Raw genomic sequence first — 15,983 nt, forward strand, 5'->3', positions numbered from 1 at the left:
TTTAAATTGCGAAAATTTATAGATAATCAATATTTAATAATTTTTATAACAATATCAAGATTCTTTCATTATTGGTTTCATTATGTATTTTATTTCATAACTTAAGTAACTTAAGTTATATTGTCACAAAAATAATATTCTTACTTTAAGTTTGATGGTAAATTACAAAGGAGTTGTAACAGTGCACTTTATATCTTATTCTGCAAATTATCATTCATTTTTAAGTAATCAAAAATCAAACACAGTAGATGATTTCTATCAAAAAACTAAAAGAAAGATAGGTTTAAATAAGTTATATTAAATATAATAAAAAAATATAGATAAAAGAAAGAATATTGTATACAAAAGGAAATTGTGTATATGTACATGAATGTTTTGTAATATGTTCTATTGAATTTACTGTATTTTTAAAAGTTTAATGATTAAGTTTTTTTCTTTTATGATAAATCTAATGCTATTTGTGCAAAGTTTTGCATGGATACTCTAAACAAATATTATGTAAATTATGAGATAAATAAATATCCTTATTTCAAAAATTAGATGAACATAAAGCGCATTGATAACAACAGCAAATTTATAAGAGTGTACTTATATTCTGTAACTTTTTTTCATTTAATCTTTAATCTTTCTATTGTATGCATCACACAGAAAGTATTTATCTGTAGTATATTCTTTAAAAACATTTTTGTACATAGTTGTTTCAGTTTTTCATAAATTTTTGTAATGTATTTGTAATGCGAACATATAATCATAATACACACTGTGAATTTAAAGCTTACTTATATGCATAAATATTGCAAAATTTTAATTTTAATTGAATCAAAACCTAAATCGAATAATTCTTACAATTTTACTTATTACAAAATTTTACTCATTTCAGTGATATATTTACTGTTTTGATTTTATTATAAACAAATAATCGATGAAGATATTTGTATTACAGTTGCATTACTTTCTCATGTAATTATAAATATTTCTAATTTATGTTAATAGAAACATAAAAGAAATAACTGTCATAATTTATATAAATGTTATTAAATATAGAAGATATTAATTTCAATTTATGTCCTTAAATTTTGTCCAGTGCAAATTCAATTTCTTATACTGAGCACGTTAGAAACATAATGACATCTGTTATATGTTGAATCGATAAAATCATACTGATTACAAAATGTATATTGAGATTTTTTTTGTTTTTAGCTGTAATAATTCTATGTTCTAATAAGATATCAATCGTGTTTATATCCTTACAAAAGAAAATCCATTAAAAGAATTTAATGCAACAGTAACTAATCTGTAATTTATCTGTACACTTTTGAATGATTTTTTTAAATGTTAATTTCAAAAAATGCTAATTTATTTTTAATATTTAGGATAATAATTTTAATTTGATCATAATGTTGATAATCATAATAAACATAGTAAATGTAATAAATATTAAATTTATATAGTTGAAGTATAAAGAAAAAAACGGTCTAAATCAAGCGGTAATGAGATGTTTTATTTTTATGTTGCATTAACATTGTAAATTAGAAATTTATTTTATAAAAAATCTTATTACTGCTCGATTTACCGTTTTTTTTCTTTATACTTTACATTGCAGAAAACGAGCGAATCTAATTATATGGTTGAATTTGAAAAAAAAAATCGAAAAAATAGGAAAAGAAACAAATTACAAAATATGTCAAATATGAGAAGAAAACTTTTCTACTTCTTAATTAAGCATGTTTACGATTTTAAATTCGCATTATTGGTTACCAGACGTATCAAGAAGTGCATGATTCTTAGAATCTTCGAAATCCATAGAATTAGTATAAAGACCAGTCATCTGTAAATCTAATAGATTCGTATCATTTCCCATAAACATGTCGTCGAATTCTAATGGAGGATTATACGTCATAAGTTCGCCACCAGCAGATGCATTGACAGCATCTGTAACAGTAAATTATTGAAATTAATATCTGTACATTGTCTCATAACTTTTATAGAATTAAATAAACTTCTTTCTAAAGTTTTATAATAACATATGATGTAATAAATAAATATAAAAAGCATTATATATTTTTTTTAAATAAATATTAGATTAAATTAAATATTTAATATTTAAAAATACACGTGTGTATGTAGGTATATGTTAATTGTTATATTTAATTATATAATTTCATTCTTTAGGACTTTTTTATTACACTTGCAACCTTTTCATAAATTTTTCTAAACGAAAAAATATAAATTTTATTAGAATAAAGTTTAAATTCTAACAACAAAAATTATAAACTTACCATCATCTTCTCTGCTACAATGTGGATTCAATTCTGAATTAATTGATAATCCAAACGTCATCGCATCTTCAGTATTAAACAACTGTTAAAAAAGAAAAAATATCAATATTAGCATTTTTAGTAAATGTGCTTTTTTTTAATAAAGAATCTTTAATTGTTATTCTTGCAATTTTTTCTTTTTTTCTGTTTCTGATATGTAAAAAATTTAATTTTAATATAGCTTTATATTTACTTCAAGTAAAGTATTAGCATCCAAGTTGCAATTATCACTTAGGAACACTTCACGAAAATTGTCCAAGTTATTCTGCGCTGTTTCTACATGATTGTTTAGTTCTTCCCTATATATACATAAAATAAAAATAAATTAAAATATAATATTTACTTTTAAAAAATATTAGATATGAAGCATAAGGTAGAGTAAAACACTTTCTAAAAAGGATGGAAAATGTTGATTCTAACCTGTAATTGGTCTCAGATATTCCAGAGGAATTGACACAGCTCACCAATAAATCTTTCGATGAACTTGCGCCTGCTCTGTCATAACTATTATCTTCTGTTTGTGATTGTACTATACTTTTTTTATTGTATTGCTCAATGTTATTTGTTACTAAAATACTTCTTTCGTTATCAGTTTGATTAATCATCTTATTCATTTTATTAGGATTGCTGTTACTGTTTTCTTCATTCTCAAGATTATTTTGAATGTTACTATTATGGAGCATTTCCGAGGTAATTAACATTTCCGAGGTAATTATATTTTCTAATTTCACTATTGATGAATTGTTGTCCAAAACTTCCATAGTATCCTCCAAATCAGCTGAATCTGCATCATTGTCAGCAACTTGAGATTTAATATTTGCTGCCATCGCTGCGAGTTTAGAACTACGCATAGACGCTGTAGGTACTGGTTTAGAACCAATGGAAGCATTTTTCAGTAAACTCACAGGCTCGTCTTCATCGGAGATTTCAAGCATATGCAATTCTTCTCTATAAATAAGATCAATTTCCATTTTTATTTTAGACGTTCAAGCTTAAATTCTCTTATCTATAATATATAAATTATTAAATACTTAAATATATTACCATATTCCAATAGAATTGTAAAATATAGAAAAAACTGTGTATATGTTACAAAACAGAACATAAGAAATAAAAATTCATGCAATCTATTATATTATTCAAAAAAATTTTGTGATAAATATACCATAACTATCAAATAAAGATAATGTTTATGGATTAATATATTAAAATCAAAGATTAAAATAAAAAAAACAATTTTTTTCTAATAGCAAAAGAATATCTCATCTCTTCTTTTACCATTCTCTTTCAATACATAAAATAAACAGTATATTATTTTTATATGAGATATGTATAAAGATTATGATCTCATCAATGCATATTCAGGATAAATATTTATAAGGAAATATTAATAACGTAAAGTGACAGTATTAATCGCAGTAAAAAAAGAATTGGTAAAACTTTCCCTTTACACAACTAGCCCCAAATGGCTTCCGAGTTACCTTGACCTTGATTAAGAATGTTAAGATTATTGACCTTTCCGTCGCTTGCTATTCGTTAAAAAGTTATTAATAAAAACGTTTTTACGAATAAGACACTTTTTTTAACACAACATACATATTCCAACATAAAGAATGTATTACATTTTATTCATTACTTGATGATATATTAAATGGATATAAGGAAGCCATTAATCTAAAAAATTATGGTATTCTCTCGTTGAAATTCGACTTCCACTATCACATCACAACCACCAAGCATGCCACTTTCTTGTCTTATTCATTGCGCTAATAACTAAAAAATAACAAAAAATATAAGAATCAAAATCGCTTCGCATGGAAGTCGTGCGTCCCCAAAGCAGAGGGAAGGTAGGATGAGAGTTACTTTGCATAGAAGTCCTGCGCTCATAAAGCAGGGGAGGTAGGGTGAGAGTCGCTTCGCATGTGGAAGACATGCGCCCTTAAAACAGGAGGAGGAGAGTAAGAGTCATCAGTTTTCAAACTTTTTTGTTAATAATTTTTTAATGAATAGCGAGGGACAAAAAAGGTCAATAACCTTGACTTTCTTAAAGTTAAGGTTAATTATTAATGACTCGGAAGTCATTTGAAACTGGCTGTATAAAGGAAAAGTTTTACCAAAGAATCATACAGGCATGTGTCTAATCCAATTCAAAATGATTTATATGTGTAAGCAAATCTAATTAATATTTCATTGAAGTTATATAATATAAATTGAAAAATACAAATAATAATACAAGCATATTTATATTAGATATTAAGTAACTCTGATGTTCTATTAATGAAAAAGATATCCAGAGGCCTATTCTTTTTAGCTGAGCTTCTTGCACAGTTTATCTTTTCTCATTTTCTTTCCAACATGGAATCAAGTAAGAACTTTAGCTAAAAAGAACAGACCTAGTATTGTAAAATTAATACTGAAGTGATACTTAAAAAATAAAAAATAATATTGTATAATGGTATATTTAAATATAAGAAAATATTTAACATGCAGCATAGTAAAAATATATGAATATCAAACTACTATGTATGTATCTCGGTATTTTCTGTAGCGAAAATATGTATAATTTTAAAAAGTTATACATGTTCCGTCTCTCTTTCGCCATTGAAAATATCGATAAAATTATAAAAATGTATTTCCCCGCCTTCTCCCTATTCCTTATTATATACAAAAAAATTTTGAACTTATATTTCTACAATACAATCACAAAAATCTGACTCATGCAAGAAATAGTATACATCAATAATGACTCTAATATAATAAAATAAGTACAAGCTATTCTCAGAACACCAATAAACAAAAATTAAGTTAACCTTGTTGATTTTTTTCCGTTTTCCAATGTTGGAATGAAAATTCTGACAGGCACTTTGTTTTTCCTCCTAATAATATTTAAATTTGATCAATATAATGCAAAAGTTTTTCTAAATATTATTAAATTCTACTAAATGCAACTGATTAGTAAATAGAATTATTAGCTGAAACAAATTTTAATGACTTGAATTTTTTGAATATTTGTGCATAGATTATCACACACATAATAACTTTTATTCAATTAGTTTTATGATCTATATCAAATTTCTGATATTTTATACTACTAATTACACACACGCACGCACACGCACACACTTAGTAAGATCATTTTTAGTGTGAAACTTTTCCTTCATAGAAAATGTTGAGACAACATTTTCTTAATCAAAATTTTAATATTTAATACTTACAATTAGTAAATAAATTTAAAGTGAGATTTTTTGTAGCAATAAGTTTTACTTTCATTTTCTATTTATAAGAATATCGGAACATTTTATGTATTGTTATATTTTTTCTAAAAAGGATCAATTTAAAATTTTATAAAGAATAATTTTATGTGTCTATACTTTCTGCATATACTGTATAATATTATGTATATAATGTTCTATTATGTTAATGTTTGTTTCATATATAATGAATTATTCTAGAAATTATTTTACACGTATAAAAGTACGCTCATTAAAAATATAATATAAGTTAAACTTACTTCTTTTTGCCTTTGCAAGCACGTTTTCTCTTTGTCTCAACCTTAGGATTCTGAACGGTATCTTCAAATGTATTTACAATCCCCATATTTTCCTCATCTGTCAGTATTTCAGTATGTTCTTGTGGACTTTGAACGGTTGGATTTTCATTTTTCAATATGCTAAAATAAATGATTATAATTAAGATGGTATTTTTTCTTTATCCATATATTGAGTCTTCTACTCCTTTAACAGGGTTGTTAGCGAAACAGGAAAACAATTCCTTAAGTTCCAGTTTTCCCTATTTCTTAATTCTCTGACTTTTCCTGGTTTTTCCTGATCGCTAACAACTTTATTATAAAACACTAATACCAAATAACCAAATTTGAATTATATTTAAGATAAGCAATATATGTTAAATTCATTCACGTACTCAGCAACAATGTAGTCTGAATCCACATCAGGTTCCGATGCATCAAGTTCATGAATTACTGGTCCTGTAGGAGACTCTTGCGACTACAAAATAATTATTATTATGTTAATTAATTAAAAAATAAACATAAGTTAAATACAATAATTTTAAATTACAATATTACCTTAGACAATTTACTTCGTTTATGTAAACGATTTGAATCATTTATCATTAATGGATATCGTCTTTTAACAGGTAGTCCACTCCTAGATGGTTGTACAAGAGTAACAAGAAATTGAATTAATTTATTAATAATTTGTTGCTGCTTCAAATGTTTTTGTCTCAATATCATTAATTCTGTCCACAATGTTGAATTTTCCATTTTTATTTCCTTTAAACTAGTAGTCATACTGTCTTGACGACTCTTCATTTCTTTTATTTCAGTTAACATCATTTCCAGTATTTCGGGTTTAAAAGAAGATAAATCTTGACTTTTGTTAGATGTAACCTAATAAGAGAAGACAGATTTAATTCCGTTATAAAAATGTTAACGTAACATTTAATCTTTTACAATTTAGATTTGCATTTAAACTTGCATCTTTTTTGTGAATTTAATTAGAAAGACATTTTTTATACACTTCCTAGTTTGCTTTTTTTAAAGGATTTAAAAGAAAAGAAAAATTCAGGGTGACTCTGAATGTTTCAGCCAAACTTCAAGATTTTTAAACTTCGAAGATAAAATCTTGAAGTCTGGCTGAAACGTTCGGGATTACTCTGTATGTCATACTATGTCATTACATCACACTGGAACATCGTAATAGCAAACTTCGAATTAGCGCATAAAATCCCTTCAATACGCATTAGACACATGTGATTAGCGTGAGTGGGGAGATAACAGTTCTCAGGACCCTGAATTTCATGATTTAAAAGTTAGGACAATCTCGTTATTAAGTTAGGAGGTCTAAAGGGCGTGCTATTACGAAGCTCCAACTTTAAATTCTATATATAATTTTTGTAGAAAAATTGAATATATCGCGCGCGCGCGCACAATATAGTAATAAATTCAAGATATGTTTCTGTATATATATATATAGAGTTTTTTTAATTTGATACTATATTGTATCGTATAAATATATTTTATTAAATATAGAAAATCCTTTATACTGCATATATATTGCTGAAACTTTTCTGAATTAATTTTTAATCTCTTAAAAAAATAAAGAATAAAGAATCGAATTATTATAAAACACACACACACACACACACACATTATCTTTACTTAATTCAATATACTTACTTTTCTTTTAATATTCTCTACTAAATGAGGTAAACCTTTGCAAAAGTACTGATGCGCAAACTCCATTTCATCTTTATCACATTTTAGGCCGCCCAATTCTGCAGATACCATCTTGTGAAATCCATCTAACACGTAAGTAAAGAACATTAATAAATATTTTTCATTGTTATTGTTATTTTGTTGTATTATCTATGTTTTAAAAAAAAGTTAAAAATTGCAAAAACTTACACATATTTAGCTGTCGAATAAAACTAGCCATATTACTATGTTTGTAGTAATATGGTAATAACTCGGATGTAAACTGCGATTGATTTTTAATAAAAAAGCTTTTTCCAATCTGAAAAAGATATTAACCAATGTATTGGAATTCTCATCAAATTATGACAAAGTATACATCGTTCATAAGACTGTTTTTTGTAGCTGAATTAGTGTACACTATTTAAAATGAAATAGATATGTATATGAAGTTTTGCAAAAACGAGATAAAGTTTTAGTATAGTTTAGTACAGCGACAAAAAGAAAAATTGTATATTACTTTTATAAAAATAGTATATTGTCCATAGTGTTTTCATTCACATGCATAAATATTCATTTTTCAAGAATAAAGGCTAAAACATTTTTTTATAATGTATAAAGCCTATTCTACAATATATAGCTGGAAACACAATAGGCACAGGCAATAGGCATAGGCAACAAGAAATAATAATCCGTCCAATCAGAGCTCTGGGATATAATATCGAACTTATATCTCAGAGCTCTGATTGGAGGGATCATTATTCCCAGTTACCTGTACCTATTGCCTGTGCCTATTACCTGTGCCTATTGTGTTTCCAGCTTATGCTTTTTGTTTCCTATTCCTTGCTTCTTCTCTTTTGTAATCGTTTTTTTTTTTTCTTACAAGTATAATTCTTGCTATGCATTTTTTGTTTCTTCCAAAGTACGTTAACTTTTCTCAGGCGACAGAAAACAAAAAACGGAATAAAAAGCAAAATCACAAAATGTAAAAAAAATAGCAAAAAACAAGAAATAAAACACAAAAAGCATATGTAGAATAGATTTAAGAGAATTAATCAGAGTTTTTCCTTTATGAAATGAAAACCTCCGATTGATTATGCTTTATGTATTGTGTCTTATGTGTGTACAAAAATTTATACTCCAGTCTTAAAGCGCTAAGCCTCATTATAATCTCAAAATATCACTGAATAGACCCCTGTGAAGCTAGATCCCCATTATTAAAAAAAAAATTTTTTTTTTTTCAGAGTTCTGAATAGATTTTCAATAGTTCCAGAGTTTCTGATAGGTTTAAGAAATAGTTCTGGCCATTAAAGATTAGGATGCTATATATATAAATTCATTATAATACCGGTATATACGGACAGTTTCGACTTTACAAAGTCCTCAACAGCCCCAATCGAATAATTAAAATTAATTTAGTATATTGCGAAGAATATCACAAGTTGGCGTTTCGTCCCGGCTTCCACTACTGGACTCATCAGTAAGGTAATGTAGTGGGAGCCTACCTTAGACGCCTGTTTTAGTTCTTAAAACGAGATTCTATATATACAGATATGCGCGTATTTCAGCACTAGCGAGAAACTTTACGAATATCCATAGACCTCTGCTGGCGAGTCGACGTAGTAATATTCTTCGCAATATTTTTAAGTAATAGACGTTGAAAGGTTCCCCCAAATTGCGCGCCGAACACAGCCGGTCTTTAAAACGCAACTATAATAATTTGAAATAAACTCCCCTTAATTATTTCCCCACGCATTGTGAGACCAGCGTACAACAAATTAAATTAAATTAATATCCGCTCAAATAAATTTCCAAATTAAACTTAAAATACCTCCCAGGTCAAGAACACATTGAGCTTATACTAGATGTTAGAAATATATATAAATTCATTATAATACCGGTATATGTGTTCTTGACCTGGGAGGTATATTAAAGTTTAATTTGGAAATTTATTTGAGCGGATATTAATTTAATTTAATTAGGATGCTATACTTAATGCTGTATCATATATACAATTAAAAAAGAGATCATACTCAAATTTATAAATCATTTGACTACAATTTATTTATAGCTACAATTTATTTGTTGCTGTAATTCAATTTGTCAGTATTTTCGAGTTAAGGTAAAAATTTTATATCCTGTTCCGTTTGCATCTTCAAGTTGCTCTACAATTCTACAGTCCGCACAATTCTACAGTTCCTGATAAATTTGAACAATAACTCTACTGATTTAATTAAAAAAATAAATTTTTTAAAAAGGGATGCCAACTTTGTGAGGCACCCCAAGTATCGCAAAAATTAATTTTTATTACGAAATTCTACTGTTTCGAAGAATTCTATAGTTCCTGATAGATTTTAACAATAGTTTTTATACATTTCTGGCATATAAACATTTTTTAAATAAATCTTAATCCACCGGCTCTAAGATACCCTATAAGTTCCAAAACAATATATTTTATTACGAAATTCTTTTGTTTTCGGAAAGTTCTACGGAGAATAGGTTTTAGCGATAATTCCGTCTAAGTATTTTTAAATAATTTTTTAATGTGAGCGCTAGTACTGCAACTCAAAAGTAAAGTAACACGATACCTAAATGCTTAAAGTTTTTGTTTTTAAGTATTATTAAATATTTTGTTAATCTGACTGTTGGCACTACATTTTTTGTGAATATGCGATCTATTGCAAAACTACAGGAAAAATCAATTGAGATTAGCTATTACATGGTACTTTACTCTTGAGTTGGCCCTGCATTTCAGTGATTCTGGGATAACTCTCTGGGCCAATTTCAGCTTCAACCGAAATTCAAACAATGAATTGAAAGAAAAAGAACATTGTAACAGATGGTATGATGGATCGATGTACCTTTTGTTAATAATGTTATTGTTACCCAGGTAGAAAACTAAAAGCATCATTTATTTTATTTGTCATATTTTTCGAATGTGAAAAGAGAATAAAGAAGTTTTCGAATGACGAGAAAGTTTTTATTGTAGTCAATTATTAGAAAATGGTGGATCAAATTAAAATATCACCTTTATATGTCTTTATATTCTGATTCATACGTTTTCAAATATAGTTCAAAGTATATGGTGTTTTTAATTTAAAGTACGATCCACTCAATGCTGCAAATTCTTTGAAACATTCTTTGATTGGTCAATTAAAAAGCATTAGATGAATCAGACCTCAGGTAATGCATGTATCGTTCTTCATTATTCATAGAATACTAAAAAAAATTAACTGGAGAATGACTATATATTAACAACAGATAAGTGGAAAACTAAAATATCTGACTTCGCTTATAGAAGCAACTATCATTAAGAGTTAAAGGCCTTAAACTAACATTTTATTTATCATATTTTTCAAATGTGAAAAGATAATAGTATATATAAAATTAACAGAACTAATACATAGTACATTTTTTGGCTAACATCGTGATTTCATTTATTTAAATTTAAGGATATTTTGTACATATTTATATATAATAATAAAATTATAAAAAATTACAGATTATTCTAAATCACATTTAAAAATAATACAAATTTGATGACAATTTATTATTTCGAATGAGTTATTTTAATATATAATTTTTTTTAATTAATGTTCTAATAAAAATGTATGGAAATGTATTATAAAATGATTGACAAAAATTCAATTTTTTAATATAAGATATAAGTACATTATTTATTCAAGATTATTTATGTAAAGTTATATTGTGATGTATATAAACTAGTTGTCCAGTAAATATACAAAATATTTATTTATTCTATATCTTTGTAACTAATCAGTAAATCGCAATGGAACTTGAACTTTACATAAATTATTTTGAATATCCAAAAAGTACTTATAAAAAATCAATGAGAAATAAGTCTTAACAGTCAAGCTGAATCTTGAGTGTTTTTATATAATTGCGTATGAATTTATATATTACGTATATAGATTTTTAATTACGCCCCAAATTTTTTTCAGACTTGAAACGCAAGTTCTATTAAACTACCGCAGTAATATCACAAGTTAAATTGACTAACAATTTAACAATTTTTTATTTGCTCTCTTTTTTTGTTCTGTGCATATTAAATCGATGTTAATAATGTTGAATGATATATTAAAATCTATAAATAATTAATTTTCATTGCGAAAAATATTATCTCAGCTAGGAGTCAAATCCGGATCTCTTGCTTTCCGTGCGAATGTCCTAAGACTTTAGACTACCGATTAAAAATACATTCAAAACTCTCAATATTTAATGAGTTTCCATGAAATGATACGCCAACTTCACACACGCACGCACGCACACACAAACGCGCACGTGCGAGCATTTATATATAATTTATTCAAAATATAAATATTAACACATTTGTAAAAATAAGTCCAATACATCCTTAAATAAATGTTAATAATATAATAATATATAAAACTTAAAAAAAAAATGTACACCAAGTGCATAAAAAAGATATCAAATATTACATTTTTCTTAATAAAAACAGATACGATATAAATGCAATTAGCCAAGTATAATATTTTATCACACAAGACACACGAGATAGATTGAAAATGACTAAAATGATCAGCTGGATTATTAGTGAAGAAAAACTCGGTGTGCCCAAAAAGGTTGCATTAAAACATAATATTTTATGACTAATATGTTTTCATAGTACAGAAATTACTTGCAATACTATTTAATAAAAAGGTTGTTACATACAATATCTTTACAGATAGATACATACAATAAAAGCAATAATTTAACAAGGGAGAGATGAATCTTTTGAATTCGTTATCTATAATGTTTCTATATCTAAATATTATCAATATTTTATTACATATCATTTCTCCATATAGGTAAATTTATATCACTGTCTATTATTTGTGAGTATGTGTCTATTATTTTTATATTTTCATGATGCAAATAATACATTGAGATAATATATTCACAGAAATATAGTTAATATGATCTGAATATGTCAAGTTAATTTCTTCAAGACTGAACTTAAGACGGTCTTGAATATAAGAACTGACTATGAATACTAGCCTTAATGCTGCAAATGCTTTTTTTTTTTTAGTATTCTTTGAGTAATCAATTAAAAATATTCTTTCTTTTTATTCATCAACCAAAACATTCACAGCGTTAGATAAATTATACCTCAGGTAATACACATATACTTTATTATTCATAAAACACCAAGAACTAAGGGGGTCCATATATTAACAATATGTAGAATATATAAAATTAACGGAACTAACACACAATAAATTTTTCAATCAACATCATGATTTGTTTCATTTATCACACCTTAAATTTAAATGTATGTTAATAATAATAAGTCTAGAAAATGATTTTTCCAAAGACGATCTACACTTGTGACTCTCCGATTATACCTTTTGTCTAATTTTACATAATATATTGAAATTTTTTCTTAAAGAGATCACAGAGGTTAGCTGTGACCTTTCGATAGGAGTAATGTAACATTGAAAGAATCAAGTGACAATTGGCAGTACACACAAGAATCAATAGCAATGTGTCTGTATGAGTACATGTGATGGAAGTACCAGACTTTCTTGGAAAGAAAACACACTATAGGTAGTCGATGTCGGTTTGATGATACATGTTTATCAATGCGATTGTTTCACAGAAATTAACGAGATTGTTGTCAATGTAATTATCGTCATGGTAATTGTTTGTCGCGGTGGTTATCGATACGGTGGTTGTCGATGCGATTTTTGTTAATGCGATCGTTATTACTCGGCCAGGCGAAAACCGGAAAGTCATCAGAATGTGTAACATTGACAAACATGTACTGTTACGTATGACTTTACGCGAAGTAATTCCGGTTCGGACTTACGCGAATAGTTAAGTAAATAACAATATACTTACGGATGACCAGGAAATAAGGTTGTTGGTTTGCGGATCCTCAACCATCGTCCAAAGCTTGGCAAGGAAGGCTGGTACATTTGTACCCAAGTCCGATCTTGTGTGCATCTTGCAGTCGTGTATTTAGTTAGCTCCGCGAAGAAATAACTCGTACATCTGCCGCTTAATCACGAGAACCTCGCACCTTCGCCACCAACATCACAATGACAATCGGACAATGGCTGATTCGCTGACGATGTTATTCTGCTGCACAGTGCACACTTTCACAGTGCGCACTTTCGCAGTGCGCAATTGGAGTGGGGAAACAGGTGAGAAGGGATACAAATGAACCTCGAATTCTCATTGGTCGCTGGACAGTTAGGCGTGTTCAGAAACTGTTCCTTAGTGGACCACGTATCATCAGTTTATCCCGGTTTATCCTTGTTTAATATTCAGAGACCGACAAAAATAATATTGTAAGATATAGTTACTAAATGCAGCCTTAAGTTTTTACTATTTTGTCATTCTGTTTCGTTATTTGATAAAGCGGGGAGCACAGACATAACTCTTGCACATGAAGGAAGATATAGGCTGCTTTCCAGCTACGACACAAGTAGACACTGTGTAACGCAGTGAATCATTGCATCCCTGTTGTTTGCCTACGTTAAACGAGGATGAAACGATTCTCTGTGTTACACAGTGTCTGATTCTGTCCTTGCTGGAAAGCACCCACAAGGAAACTCCACTCAGTCTCGCTACAAAACATGGACCAATGGTGGAAATGTAATATGCGCCTCTCCGAATGGGTCAGAAGTGATTGGTTGAATTGGTTTCAAGCAGCCTGAAGCAACCCCCCTCCATGTCGCCATATCTCACCTTATAGCGCTCGTGAAGTTAATAGAGCTGCACATAATGAGTGCGAGTAAGAGAAACGATCACTCATCCAGAATCGGAAACTGAAATGGGTCCACTTTTATTTTACGGAGTGGAGTCTCCTTATATCGTACTTCCTGCTCTTGTATTAAGTCTATTCTACAATGACCGTAAGTAATAAAAATTGATTAATCGTTAATGTAACGAGAGAATAATCGATTACGATTGGCCATTTGTAGAATAGGCTTAAAGAGCCTACAGAGCAGGAGGGTCTATTCTTGAAAAGAAACGTATACGAAAATACTATAGTCAGAGCTGGGTAAAATGCCTTTCGAATTCCATTTAAAATACCAAATATAAAATACTTTTGAAAAGAGTATTTAAAATACAAAATGTAAAATAGATTCTTTTAATCCATTTTAAATATAAAATAGGTAAATGGGAATTTTAAATGGTTTTCAAATGCAAAATGGTCTTACTTTTGGTATACATATTTTTAAGTATTTTATGTTGGAAATTACTTTGCATAATGCTGGAACATCCATTTTTTTTAATAAAAATCGATATTTATGGATTTGTAATTAATATCTATTTTATATTACAGTTTAATTCACAATTTATTGGGATAATTATAAAAAATTAAAGAAAATACAAGAAGAAGGAAGTCAATAACAGTCAAAGCTGGATCATAATGCTTATTATAATTATGTGTGAATTTCGTATACTGCGTATGTAGTCCCTCCATATAAATCGCGACGCTGACAGTTTTTCAGCATTGACGCGCGCATACATACTTACTACCGCAGTAATATCACGAACTTTAATTGATTAACAATTTTTGATGCTCATAGCATCATGGATCTTAATAGTTTTGAATGACATATTAAAATCTGAAAAGGTTAATTTTTAATTTTCGTATTTAAAATTCTGTAATTCTTATGTATTGCGAAAAATATTAATAATTTTGGTGTTTCGTCCAGGTTTCCACTATTGGACTCATCAGTAAGGTATTGTAGTGGAAACCTACCTTAGACGCCTGTGTAAATTATTAAATCGAGATTCTATATATAGAGATATACGCGTATCTCAGTATTTGCAAGAAATTTTTACGAATAGAGGCACTTCCGAAAATTCCATGCCAATGTGTTGTTTCTCCATATTTTTCGTTCAAATTTTCACAAAATATTCTTCAAACATTGTATTATTATCTAAAATAAAATTACCCAAATATACTGGAACTAACCATAGCTTCTAAAAAAAATTCGTGAATTTATACTTTTTTTCATCGAATTAACCTTACCACCCCCCCCCCCCCCCACTTAATTAAATACACATATCATGTATATGTTTACACATAATGCTGAAATTAAGATAATTCAAATAAATTGAAGATTACAAGGACTCTTATATAATAATAATTAATACGTTAAACAGGGCGAATAAGAGTCAAATTACAATTTAAAATCTAAATCTGATAATTTATTCTAATGTTATACATTGCGAAGAATATCACGTAATTTTCGAACAATTGTTCGGCACGCAATTTGGGGGAACTACACAGCGGTTCATAAGGGATCAGAGTGCACGGGAAGAGCCGCTAGCGTTTTGATGCTGCGTGAAATGGCACCTTAAGGAGATGCTGGAGTGCCTGTTTTATCATTACTTAGTTAAAGACTCGTTTCTCTTAATTGCATTTACGGATGGAAAAATCCTTCTGTATAATTAAAGTATCGACAACA

At 28.2% G+C, this 15,983-nt stretch overlaps 1 protein-coding gene across 2 annotated transcripts; it reads right to left on the minus strand.

The window, feature by feature from the left end:
- Window positions 1-1,706: 1,706 nt before the first annotated feature.
- Window positions 1,707-13,504, minus strand: LOC108772439 (heat shock factor protein). Of its 2 annotated transcripts, XM_018537963.1 has the most exons (11): window positions 13,396-13,504; window positions 7,744-7,852; window positions 7,516-7,640; window positions 6,403-6,726; window positions 6,240-6,322; window positions 5,830-5,988; window positions 5,129-5,194; window positions 2,739-3,266; window positions 2,512-2,617; window positions 2,280-2,361; window positions 1,707-1,932 (listed from the first exon to the last, which is right to left on the minus strand). In XM_018537963.1, the coding sequence occupies exons 1-11, from the start codon at window positions 13,498-13,500 to the stop codon at window positions 1,748-1,750; spliced, it is 1,872 nt and encodes a 623-aa protein (XP_018393465.1). In that variant the 5' UTR covers window positions 13,501-13,504; the 3' UTR covers window positions 1,707-1,747. The 2 variants fall into 2 exon arrangements, with proteins under 2 accessions (XP_018393465.1, XP_018393466.1); XM_018537964.1 differs by lacking the exon at window positions 5,129-5,194.
- Between the last annotated feature and the right edge of the window lie 2,479 nt (window positions 13,505-15,983).

This window comes from Cyphomyrmex costatus, unplaced genomic scaffold, assembly GCF_001594065.2.
Source record: "Cyphomyrmex costatus isolate MS0001 unplaced genomic scaffold, Ccosl1.0 scaffold189, whole genome shotgun sequence".
In the NCBI taxonomy this organism is placed as follows: domain Eukaryota; kingdom Metazoa; phylum Arthropoda; class Insecta; order Hymenoptera; family Formicidae; genus Cyphomyrmex; species Cyphomyrmex costatus.